This window comes from Tachypleus tridentatus, chromosome 10 (assembly GCF_004210375.1).
Source record: "Tachypleus tridentatus isolate NWPU-2018 chromosome 10, ASM421037v1, whole genome shotgun sequence".
In the NCBI taxonomy this organism is placed as follows: domain Eukaryota; kingdom Metazoa; phylum Arthropoda; class Merostomata; order Xiphosura; family Limulidae; genus Tachypleus; species Tachypleus tridentatus.
This window is the reverse complement of record NC_134834.1, coordinates 191,841,022-191,854,143: the sequence shown is the minus strand read 5'-3', so window position 1 is coordinate 191,854,143 and position 13,122 is coordinate 191,841,022. Positions and strand designations below refer to the sequence as shown.

The window sequence follows — 13,122 nt, the reverse complement described above, 5'->3', positions numbered from 1 at the left end:
GCAGAGTTGACCACACTGTTGGTAAATGTACTTCTTGTTACTAAATGCTAACCATAAATTACCAGTTTTACACACAACACACATATAAACACAATTACCAGAAGGTATATCTTTTACTCTTTCCACTTAAAAATACAGAAGTATAATTTATTACAATCTGTGTTGTAAAAGAAAAATCTTACAATTATTTAATTTAGGAAAATGTATTTCCATCCATCGGGATGCACTTATTAGGAAAATGTATTTCCATCCATCGGGATGCACTTATTAGAAAAATGTATTTCCATCCACTGATGCCTTAATTTCTTTTCATTGTCAGTTAACCCTCCTGTTAAAGCTTTAAATTCCTGAAGATGTAAACATTAAAAATATTGTTTGCAAGGAAGTTTTACAAACAACTTTTCCAATACAAATTCCACAGAGGTTTTATACTATAATTTGAAATATCACAAATCTATATGTTCTGTCAACTTTCAGCACGTTCTACTATTAAAATAATATAATTTGGAAAGCTGATGTTTGTCTGTCCATTGTGTATGTTTATAAAAAAACAAGAAATACAGAAATCTGCAAAAATACAATTATACACATAGCTCCAAGGCCTACTAAGAGTAAATTATGGATGCTATATTCATTTCTGCATACCTTTGTTGTTAAACTTGAACAAAACCTTTTTTTTCTGCAAATTTTCAAGTAATAATATTCACATAATGCCACAACATCAAAATGATATTTAAAAAGCTGGTTTCCAGACCACAACTCACAACATCAAAATGATGTTTTGAAAGCTGGTTTCCAGAGTACAGCTTATTTCATTTTATTCCTATAAAGAAAAGTTACATTCTTATATTTAAAAGAAAATGTAAGCACAATAAACATGTTTGAATGCATTTTGTTTTCATTTAAGTTTCAAATAGGCTTGTGTAATTTTGTTTACAAATTTAATGTTTTGGTGAGTTCAGAAGTCTGTTGACAAATGCCAGAACATAAATAATTAATTCACACGTTGGGAAGAAGGGCTGTTCAAAACCATTCTGCTGTTTATAAATACATTAAACAGGAATGGCTAATTACAACATTTTAAGGGAAAGAGTGGTGTACTTTACGTCAACATTGCTGAAAGTTATCCTCATTTTTAAAAGAACTTTTGAAAGAGCATTTCTTAGAGGCCAAATAGTTGGTTTAGTGTAGTTAAATAAGACTGTTAATTGAGTGAAATACCACAACTCTATATACACTGTTGAATTTTAGCATGTTCTAGAAGTACGTTTATAAACACAGTAAGAAAATTTAAGAGTGTCACGACACCGTATACATTCCAAACTTAACATCACAGGAGCTGTAATTTTGTAAATGCATGAAAATAGGATTAGTGAATATATTAAACCTTATATATATACACACACACACATATACACCATTACAAAGCTTCTTCAAAGTATAACTAACACTAACATACACATTTACACAACATACACTTTTGGAAAACCTTAAAAATAAGTTACAGTTTTAAGGAAACTCATAACTTTAACAGTGCACATTAGATTACCGTTTGAATACCATACTAATTAACAGTTCTGTATACAAGTTTTCTTATTATTACAAGCAACTACAAGAGACTGAAAATTATCTAATGTGACAAAAAGGAAAGATTATACTGGATATACAAGATATAACCTTCTAACAAAAATAAACCAGTGTAAAGTCGAAATTTGCTTTTGCTGTAACATCTTGTAGCTCACAACTACAAATAAAACTATACATTAAAAGTTGTTTTTTTTATCAATTTGCAAGTATTCTCATCTTGACAGAAGTCTCTGACATGAATACATTAATCTCAAATAGATCATCTTTATGTATGTATAATACTAACCTAACATACTGGCTTGATTATAGAATGATCTCAAATCTAAGGCAACACCCATTTTCGGAAACCATAAGAGAGCAAAGAATTGAGTGTCTGTCATAAAGTCCTTTTTTAGGTCCACAAAATCAATGCTATAACTGAGCAGCCTGCAGGTGGATTAGTTGTAAGAACTAATGATAATCTTGAGGGAACATTTGGTGCTTGTAAGTAGACAGATGCTATCTAGTCATTCAAGAATGCGACAGACTAGAGTAGGGTAAAGGGCCTACGATTGGCCTTAATCATAAGGTGACTATGAATTTTACAGCATAATTATTAACATAAAAAACAGTCTTATCATTAGGCCAATGCAGTAATTAATTTCTTATTTTCTTCTAGGTTTGGTAGCTTTTGAATATGAAGCCCCAGAAAAAGAACTTAAATGTCATATCAGTGATATTAACTTGCACCTATAGGACACTTAGGAAACGTATGGTTCATTCACTCTTCATCATATATTACTTAATACAAACTGAGAAAATTACAACAAAATGAAAATAAATAGGATGAAGGAAATCCTACATGCATGAAGCTTACCACAACACATAGTACTCACATAATTAACCAATACATACACAGTATGGAATTTCACCTAAACTCAATATGTTGTTACAACTAACAGTTCATTTATAATAAATCTAAAACACCATAATTTCTGATATTTTATGTTATTGTATTTTTACTAAACACTGATTTTAGGCTACAACTGCTTCAGTGGTAATTGATAATGTTCTCTTCAAAACTTTTGATAAAATGTGTGAAAAAAAACATTGTGCCTAACTATACATCTCAGTACTGGCTACTAGAATCTTACCACCTTCTAATTCATACTTACTTTACTTACATCAACAGCACCTCCTGCAAATCCTGTGCAAGCAGATATGTAAATGTACTGCTTAATCTTAAGTAGTTGTTTATTTATTATACTCCATGGAATTCAAAACTTTTAATAACACCTCTCATTAAGTCTACTGTTCTTTCAACAATGAAGTGGCTTTCTCAATATCATGTATCATAAACTAGAACTACACTCTAGAGCCATCATTAGTTTCAATTTGATTATTAAATACAATGATTCTATGGTTATAATCTGCAGCTTAAATTTCAGAAAAGTATAGGAAATTATTCTACTTGACTATAGGTTTGCATTCCTTTAAATATAAAAAAGCTACATTACAGTGAACCTTGAATAACTGTTCTTTGCTTAGGTTACACACGCAAAAACTTGCAACCATATCCTGATTTATTAGTAGTATTTATGCACATAGACATAAAAATTAGAATGCAATTCATATAAATGCATTAAAAAATGTATCAGATAAAAAAAGGAAAACTAATTGCTTGACCCTTTATAAATAAAATTGTCAAGAATAACCTTTCTAAAGGTTAAATCAATTTAAGCCAGGTCACGTTAATCGTAAAAAAAAACTTGCCTTGTTTGGGAATACAAATCAAGCTTGGTTAAAGCACAGTGTGCATCCTAACAACCTTAAAGTTGCCACATCCAGGATCCTTTCACAGACAGAAGCAGGTCTTTAAAACCATGCAAGTCTAGAATTCAAAGAAGGTGAAAAGAATCTAGGACAGAATGTTCATGTTTTAGAACAAAAAGAGCCAGTCCCTAATTTCACCCAGAGGACCATAGGAGTTAGTAGAGAAAGAAAGTTGAACAAAACTCCAAGAATGTTTCATGATTTCTGAACCAATTATGGCATATGGGAAAGGAAGAAACCTGCAGTCACATTTTTACTTACAGTGTACTATAATTAAACATAGTTCAACTAAATACCTTTATGGTCTTAAGAGAAAAACACTGAAACTAGCAATAATATGAAGATATTTTTGCTGTCTCGTTGTCTTGACGAGTATTCAAGGGCTCCCAATAACAACAAGAAATTTTTAACATGGAAAATATCTTGCTCCAGACAAATGAACAGGTGCCCCCTATTTTCTGAAAAACAACATTATAAAGAATATTAAAAAACAATCAGCCAGATAAGAATGCAGAAGTAGCTTTGAAAATCACTGCCATCAAATGAAACCTGTGGATCCCCTCACCAGCAAACTCCTATCCATTGATTAGGTAGTAAAGTAAGTTGTATGAATACAATGGTTGACTGTTGCAAAAGAACTATTTACAAGAGAACTTAATTGAGTTTCTCTATACATTTCTAAACAAAAGATGCGGCTCTACCTTAAAGAATACAAGATATTCACAAACCTGCCAATTTCAATAAAAACACTTACAAAACTAAACAAATAATGAATGGGAGTTGCTAAAGTGGAATGACACACAAATAGCAATTTTAAAATAAAACTTTGAATCTCATAACGAGTTCTGAAAATATGAAAATATGAATAATTATCTATGTTGTATACAAATCATATCAAGCACTCAAAACTTGGATTAATTAATCAAAAAACAAATGTTAGCATTTTCCCTACCTATAAATGTATTACAGTTGGATACTCTACTCTTAAACAAACAAACAGGTGTTATCTTACACCACTAGCAACAAGAATTATATACATGCCACAATCCTGATAGAAAACTCCCATCCCCACAGGTGTTAAAGTAGACTTTACCAGTCTATGACTATAGCCCTCCACAAAAGTGGAACATACTATGTACAATAAAGCCCACATATACTAGCATTTCAACAAAGACTTATTCTTGATGAGATAAAAAAAAAAAAATGCCAGAGGTATGAAGGTTTTGTGGGTTATCTGAAATACATCAAGGAAGTTATGGGCTATCTGAAATACATCAAGATAAGAAAATGTTAACTCAAGAATATGAATATAGAGGTAGATATCTGGAATCCCACACTGTTAAGATGAGGGTGAGGCCAGGGTAGTTGTGGATAAACAAATTACAAATATAAGTTATTTTCTGTTATATCAGTGTCAGAAAAGAAAAACCCATGAAGAATGTCATCCATTAGAACTAATAGCCTGATTTGGCACATTCAGTGGAAGTCCACTGTGGATGAACTAAAGGAAGCAAAAGATAAGCTGACAAATGAGGATGTGTAGAAGGGAATGATAAATCACCTACATCCCAAGAAAGTACTCTTCTCAGAGCAACACAAACATCCATTTTGAACTGAGGAATAACCTAAGTTGGTTCAAGTACGACAGATCTATGACAGGTTACCAATCTCCCATAACTGTGGAAATGACAAAAGGATGGCAATAAAACTCTAGAGTGGAATTTAGGAATTGTTTCATGATGTTCCTAATAGGATGGAGAAGAAGAGTGAAAGGACATTGAAAATCCCCAAGACATCACCTGCCTAGACAAACAATCTATGACAAAGGAAGTCCACAGGTATACAAAATGGGAGAGATGAGTTCCAATTGAGCTGGAACCAAGGAGTGGGTCCAAAAAAAATAATCAGTTTCAAGACCCATCATGAACAGCCCTCAGATGGGAGGACATCACTTGGCAATAAAAAGAGGACAAATAGGTGAGACAGTGACTCCAGAATGCTTTAGAAAATGAGAAATCACTTGTCAAATAAGAAGAAAATAAGAAATAAACCAAAATAAGAAGAGATGACTGCTGAGAAGATGTATCAACTTGAAATTCCAGAACATTATAAATGTTCAAAAAAATACCTTAAAGAAAGGGTGCTAGATAGAGTCACAAAGTAAGATATCCCAATGAAGTACATCTCATAACCAAACAAACTATGTGGAAGGTTAAAATTGAGACTGACCTGAATGATAGGTCAGTGAATGTTTCCCCAGTAAAGCTGACTGGGTTATGATATAAAACCTCTAAAAGAAGGTGAACCATGGACAGAGAAAACACATTGAGAAAGTGTAAAACAATGACAAGTAGATGGAGAATGAGGGAGAGAGAAGTGTATGTAGAAAGATTTCCAAGTTAAAAAACATTGAAGTGATTGAGATTGATGTAATTAGGTTTATCAAGAATCAGCAAAATAAAAACTGAAGAAAAATAAAAGACATTTCTGTGTAATCCAAGCAAGTTAGAAGGATGATGGGACTACCTGATCCTCGTCAAGAAGAGGGAACCAGAAGCAAAAGTACATGCAGAAAGAGTTGCAGTTTTCTCTGTCAGGATCAACTGAAGTAACACAAGCAGGAAGTAAAAAAATCTCAGATTTAAAATCAGAATAATGCCAACCACTTGATGCATAATGGTGATAACATCACTGATCATTAGAGTGTCTCCTGTTACCTCTGCAGAAGTAGCAGAATCCTGTTGAAAAGTTTATGAATCTTGGTAGATGTCAAAAATATAAACACATGAATACGTAATTTAAATGATCCACACAACTGTCTTTTTTTTGCAGTTGGTGTTTCTACAAAAACAATTGACCTAGTATATCCCTGGTACACAGGCCTAGGACATTCCTGTATAGATGAAATTATGAAGTACTTTATGCACCCTGTGTATACTTGGTTAAAACAACAGGAAATAGAACTGTAAAACAAACCATACCACAGACAGTTGAACTCATGCCCAAAACTTAAGAGGTGAAGACAAAGTTAAGATAATCGAATCAAAGTTGTAACAGAAAAGCCTAAAATTTAGTCCCCGTCTTTCTTATAATTAATAAAATAAAAGGAAGACAAAGTACACTAAAAATAATAACAACAGATTATAATAATAAATTCAAAAAATTCTGACATTTTTAACAACAAATCAGTGTCAAGGAAAAGAATGAGTCGTTGTTGAAATGCTAGGACTCACAAAGGATGTGTTTCATTCCTACTGGTAGAGGGCTATAGTCTAATGAAAAACATATCATAGGCTGGTACAATCCATAATAATATGTGTAGGGGTGAGAGTTTCATTCAAGGCTCGTGGCATGCATAAAAATATTCTTGTTCATGATGTGAGATAACTGCTTGTTCTGTAGAAAAGTGAACAGTGTTTCTGAAATGCAGAGTATAGTGAAAGACATACTTGACAACTTGGGTGAATTCAATATAACAGCAAGCAAGCAAGGTGAATCATGAGTCAGTTTTATAAAAGGTCCAAACTGATTGATAACTAACATCAAGAGACTAACTGTATGGAACCCAAATGCATCGAACCACCACAGTACAAAGTTTCCAAGATATGTTGTTGTACGAAAGTTTTCAAATTTAATATTGATCAGTTACAAGCCAATCTCAAAATATGACAAACTACAAGTTCTACAAAAATGTTAGCCTATATATTAATTAATTAATATTAACAACACAGAAATTCAAGAAATGAATTTCACACAACACAATATCTTGTTAACCGAGTGCTTGTTAAAAATTTATCATTCAAAAGTGGTCAGATTATTTAATATAATAGGTATAATTTTTTTTTTAAGTAACCATGTGAGAGCTCTTTTATAACTAATTCTTCTGGCTTAACAAACTATCTTATTGTTATTAATCGTACCAAAAATAGAAATTAAACCTGTATTATACTCAGGTATGTTACTCATCTCCCCATACCCAAGTCAAAGACTTCAGTTACATAATGCATATTCTGTAAAAAATACATATTATGCAAAGAGTAACAGATTATATTTAAAACATTTTAAATCAACCCAGGTATTGTTTTCTTTATTTAATTACACTTATTGTCATTAAAAGCAATAAAATCTGCACAAGTCTTTATAATACCACAAACTCATCCATTTAAACAAAAATATTAGAAAGCAGAGCTTTATAGTTAGCATTATTGGTGATGGGATAGTTCTGGCTGGAGATGTAGCTGATGAATATTGATGTTTGTCTATGAAAAACAAAACACCTCAAAAGCATCACAAAGATGTTGTACAAAAAATACAGGAACTACCTTGATGACAGTTGTTACTGGCAATTAATTCAAGTACAGATATGAAATAATACCAAGAAAAATACAAAAAGTCAAAGAATAGGCTTGTATAATGAGACATAAATACAAATGTGTGTGTAGAATTATACACAAAATTTTCTTTACGTTAAACTACTTTTATCTGCAAGTTTTCAGCCCTGTTACAGAATCTTCATAAGAAAACAATGTAAACCTAAATTATGAGTTTTAAAAAACAAACTATTTTAAATCAACATTCAAGCTACTAAAGAAATATACAAAGCAAGCATATTTCCTGTAGATTTTCACACAAAAAGGAAAAAAATTATTAAATCTTTAAAGAATTTAAAGCTAACATATCAATTATTTACTTATGATAAGGGGCATAAATTCTGGGGGATGGGGGGGTATGGTGCATTCAATCATCCCCCTCCCCTACAGTTTGGTCTGTTGAATTGTTTTATTGTATCACAGGCCTACAAATTGTGTGTTTGTTCTTGTGATTCTTGTGTTCTTACCAATTGAATTACATAATTAGGCTTAGATGTAGGCTTTTTCAGTAGCCGAAATATACATCTTTAATATAGGCATGCTTCTAAGCTTTTCGATCTAAGCGATAGTTCATAAGTATCAGTCAGTAGACCTAAGTATGCATGCAAGTATCGTGGCAACAAGATTACTCTGTGACTGCATGTTTACAGCTTTCAGGTTCATGTAATCAGAGATTACCAATTTGCAAATTGAACAGTCCACATAAATGGTTGCAAAAATCATCCCCCCAATCGAGCATAAAAATTCTACACCCCCGCTTATGATCCAAACACTATTGCATGTACCTTGACTACCAAGTTTAATTGTATGAAACTGAGGCTTGTTACTCAATACGTAGAGTTTGTAATCCTCAAAGCTTTTTATGTGTGGCTTAGGAACAAAACATATACACAGTAAGCTTGTGACTGTACATGTTAAATTATTAATATCCCACAGTGAAACCCTAATAACTCAAAATAAACATATATTATACTAAACAGTATCATTCTGGTGTTTCAGTGAATTTCCAAAAGGAATTATATTTCAACTAATTAGAAACAATTTTTTGCAATCACAAATATGCATTTTGCAATCTCTTTGGCAAAAATACATGTATATCATTTGCTTTAGCATTCAACTTAAAAGCACTGTCACACAATATAATAAATAAAATTGAGTTCCATGTTAATCATGACTCATCCATACTAACATCAGAACTTTAACTTCCCTATAAAACATAACCTTATAACTAAAATATGACGTACATTGTTTTATTTTTAAATTAACTGCATATTATATTACATTTTAATAAAAACAAATAATTGCCAATTTATTTAAAAAGAATTTGGTGAAATACCATGATTTACACTTGAAGTATAAAAACTGTCATTATCGTGATAGAACAAACTTTTATAATAAAAAAGTGTAGCTACATTTCAGTTCATTATCTATAAAGATTAATTGTTGTAGAAATAAAACTACAGTAAAATGATCGCAAAAACATCATTGAGATCATGGTTTTGGTCAGCTAAGTGATCTCAAAGGGCCAAAGGACATTCTGTTGCTTTTATTTCTCATGTTTCTTAAACATAAAACAGAGTATCTTCTTCCAATGAACTGGTACCATGGAGGTTTGAATGCTATTAAGTTACTGCCCAGAAGCACTGATAAACACCTGAAACATTCATCACTAAACTTCCAGATTACAAGAAGTTCAGTGTCATCTATATCCTAAGTATAAGGCAGAAATATGGAGAAACTAACTCCAATTTAAAGTTTAATAAACTGTTCATATAAAATAGTCTTGAAAGCTTCTGACCAATCAAAAATAACAATTAAAAAAAACAAATTACTTTTAAACTTAGTTTCATCTCAACTATTATATACATTTATAAAACACAGTAGAGAAAATATAAAAATGAAAAAGCCATCCAGATTGATGAAAATAAGCACTAGGTCACTAAATATTTCTCTCTAATATCAACAATGACCAAGGCTGGAAAAATTAAATTCTACAAGCCTCAAACATCTAACCAAATCCACTACACTCAAAAGAGATCAGAACTTGGAATCAACAAAACTCAGTTGCACATTAACTCCCAGTTTCCACATAGACCACAAAAACATTACTCTCTCTCTCTTCTAAATCTGTAACCACTCGTAACCCTCCAGTTTTCTACACACCTAGGTTAATCACATGATCACTTTTCACCATGTTTAATATTATAATTTTTTTAAATGTATATATTTAAAAGTTACTTAACAATAATCAGTGGTTTCAGGAAACTTGTTTTATAAAGGTTTCTGTTTTTTGATAAAGATATCATGATTTACGTTATTAACTGTTTCAAAATTTTCCATTTGAGAGTACATGATAAGCAAATATCTTGTAAATAAAAGTTTGTAACTGAAACAAACTACAAAGGCTACAAAGGCCAGTCAGACCAATGAGGTTACTTATTAAAAATTCTGAATTCATATCAGATGTCAAAACCACAAAGAACCTGTTTTAATATATACATTTGATCTATCAAGGGTAACCAGTCCAATAAACTAAACATCAAACCCATTCCTGGTGCACTAAATGTCTATCAACCTTTTAATTGACTCCTATTTAAAGAACCTGAAAAACAGTGGGTAAATACAAAGTACTGATAGTGTCCTGTTATCACTGAAGGACAAATAATAACTTGACCAAGATATACATGGTATATGTTATGGTCTTGTCGGATGCAGCTGAATAGTTTCCAATCAAACTTCTTCAATAAAGAAAAACAATATTTTTGACTTGCTAATAGAATATAAGAATTGTAAGATATTCAAATAGAAAATTCTCACCTGTATTACCTTGTATACTGGTTTTTTAAATGAAATTCACCAAGTTCATATCTCCATGTTCTCATTCCAACCTAAACAGTTGGTCAATATAACAACCTAATAACTCTCATGGGTTGTAACTGGTACCATAGCAAACATAAATCATAATAAAATAAATATAAAGCTAGGTCCCAGGACCATTATGCTTACTGAAACCAAGAATAATCCACACACACACAAATTCTATAGCCCTTTATATTATATACCCATCCAACAATTTTTGAAAATTATTCAAATAGACACCATAAGATCAGGCAAGCCATTCAAAATGTTAGACCATATTCCATTAGCTTCCAAAGCTTAAACTTACAGTCTGACCATGAAAAAGAAAGCACCACCTTTCAAGAGCACTCAGATTATAGAGCTTTTATTCATTTGTATCACTATTTATTGAACCTACTCATGTTTTTATAATATCATGAAATTATAAACTATAATATTAGTTTCATTCATTCCACTAACAACTGTTAGGAAGACTGCAAAACCACAAATGGCTTTGGATATTTCTCTTCAGTTTAATTTTTCTCCTATGAAGTAAAAACAAAACCAAAACTTTCTACATTCACATTAATTTCGAACTCTTAAATCACATTTCCTCTAGTCTTTCAACATCTAGAAAAGTTTAGAAATTAAGCCTCAATATTTGTGCATTATTTTAAGACATTTATATTCTACCTGTAATAAAATAACTAAAACTGCACACAGTAAACAAAATGAGTCTTTACTTCTATCTTGTATAATATTACAGGAAGTTTCTTTTTCTAATATTCGAGATTCATATAACAGAACCCATAGTTCGTGATCCCTTCTAACAATGCAATATACAATACCATATCTTTCTCTATTCATTGGTAAGGCAGTTCGATATCAGGACACCACTAAACAATTATTGAAAAGAATGAAAGGATGAACATCTAAGTTTATAAAAGGGAACTGAGAGACTTAAAAACATGGCTAAATATTTGGATATTATAAGATGGTGGGAATTAAGTGAAATAAAAGAAAAGGTAAAAAAAATAAAAAATAAAAAATCAAATAAGGATGAATTTACGGCACTCCGATTTAGAAATACACGGAAAAGATTCAATAAAGATAATTAAAAACAGCAAGAACCAAAACAATTAGGATATTCTGGATAAAAAACTCAAAGGTTACACTTAAAAATAATTTAAAATACAAGTTTATAAAATATGGAATTTTTTTAAACCTCACCAAAAACCCACAACTGAAAAACTTCCCAAAAGAAAACCTAATACACACATAGTTTGAAAACTTGAAAGCATCAATAAGAAAAACATATTACAATATACATGAGATACACATATGGAAAAATAAACTGGAGATGGAAAAAGACAAACATACACACAAAAAAACTAGACTACTACAATTACATAAGAGGAAATAACAGATGAAAACATAAAACAAATGAATATAACAGTTTAAATTAATGAATGAAAATTTAGTTAAAAAAAAAGTAAAAGAACAGTTGATGGAGTAGTAAAGCAATAAAAACATTTTTTTCTAACACTGGTCAAAGACAGAGCTTCAGAAATATTAATTAGCATATGTTACAATGAAATGAAATATATGTATATATATTCAAATTTTCTTCCCCACTTAGTGAACAGTAATAATTAAGGTTAATATAATTAGGGCTTTAAATCTAACGAAATAAAAGTATCTGTGCATATAAAAGGTTTTTCTTAAAGCTACATTTTTAAAAGTTATAAAATAAAAAGTCTCGGTTCAATAACATCAAGGGAACTTGGACCGGTACGTTTACCTCCTGAAACTTTCCCCGCTTGTGGAAACTCCACAGAAGATCTCGGTTGGGAATGAGATGACGACTGAGTTGTCAATGCCATAGCATAAAACTAATATAGTAATAATACTAATAATATTGTGAAACTAAAATATTACAAACTGCTTTCCATAACAAATGTTTAACGTTATTAGTATAACTAATCTGATACGTGCAGTCTCAGACTTCATTCACAGAAGTTGCACATAAAGTATATATATATATATATAATCTAACTTTAAAATAAAATATATATTTTCACTCAGTAAATTACTCTTCTCGGTTGCTTTTCGCAACAGCAACACAGTAAGTTACGAAACAGTAATGGCCCATCCCACTGGAATGAAAGTTTCTATGGGTTCGAGAATGAAAAATGTATCGTTCGCTAGACGTCGATAAAATCGCTAAATAAAAAGGTTTTTAAATAAACAGAAATTTCACAAACTGTCTAAGTCTTAGGGTTCAGAAAATTATAAGTAAGGCTTGTGATAACATGTTAACAAGTTTGAAGAATTTTGCAGATAATTTTAACGAACAGAAAATTATGAATTTTCATTTTCAAGAAAGTTCCAAAGGAAATTGGAAAGTGTATGAGGATGAACAAAATTTTGGTAATGTGTACAATTTCTGTTTTTAGTGCCCCGCACCCCAATGATTCAGCGGTAAGCCTGTTGACTTGTGATGCTATAATTTGGG

At 31.2% G+C, this 13,122-nt stretch overlaps 1 protein-coding gene across 8 annotated transcripts in view; it reads right to left on the bottom strand.

Annotated features, from left to right (window-relative positions):
* Positions 1-12,773, bottom strand: part of LOC143227850 (calmodulin-binding transcription activator 2-like) — a 184,771-nt gene extending 171,998 nt beyond the window's left edge. For 6 of the 8 annotated variants that reach the window (XR_013015107.1, XM_076459179.1, XM_076459185.1 and 3 more), the window contains exon 1: positions 12,409-12,772. Coding sequence is in view for 4 of the 8 variants with exons in the window: in XM_076459173.1 (XP_076315288.1) it covers positions 12,409-12,490 (82 nt within the window). In the remaining 4 variants the exon portion in view is untranslated. Of the gene's footprint in view, positions 1-12,408 lie in introns of all 8 variants that reach the window. The other 2 variants (XM_076459175.1, XM_076459176.1) reach the window with 1 other exon arrangement.
* Positions 12,774-13,122: the final 349 nt, after the last annotated feature.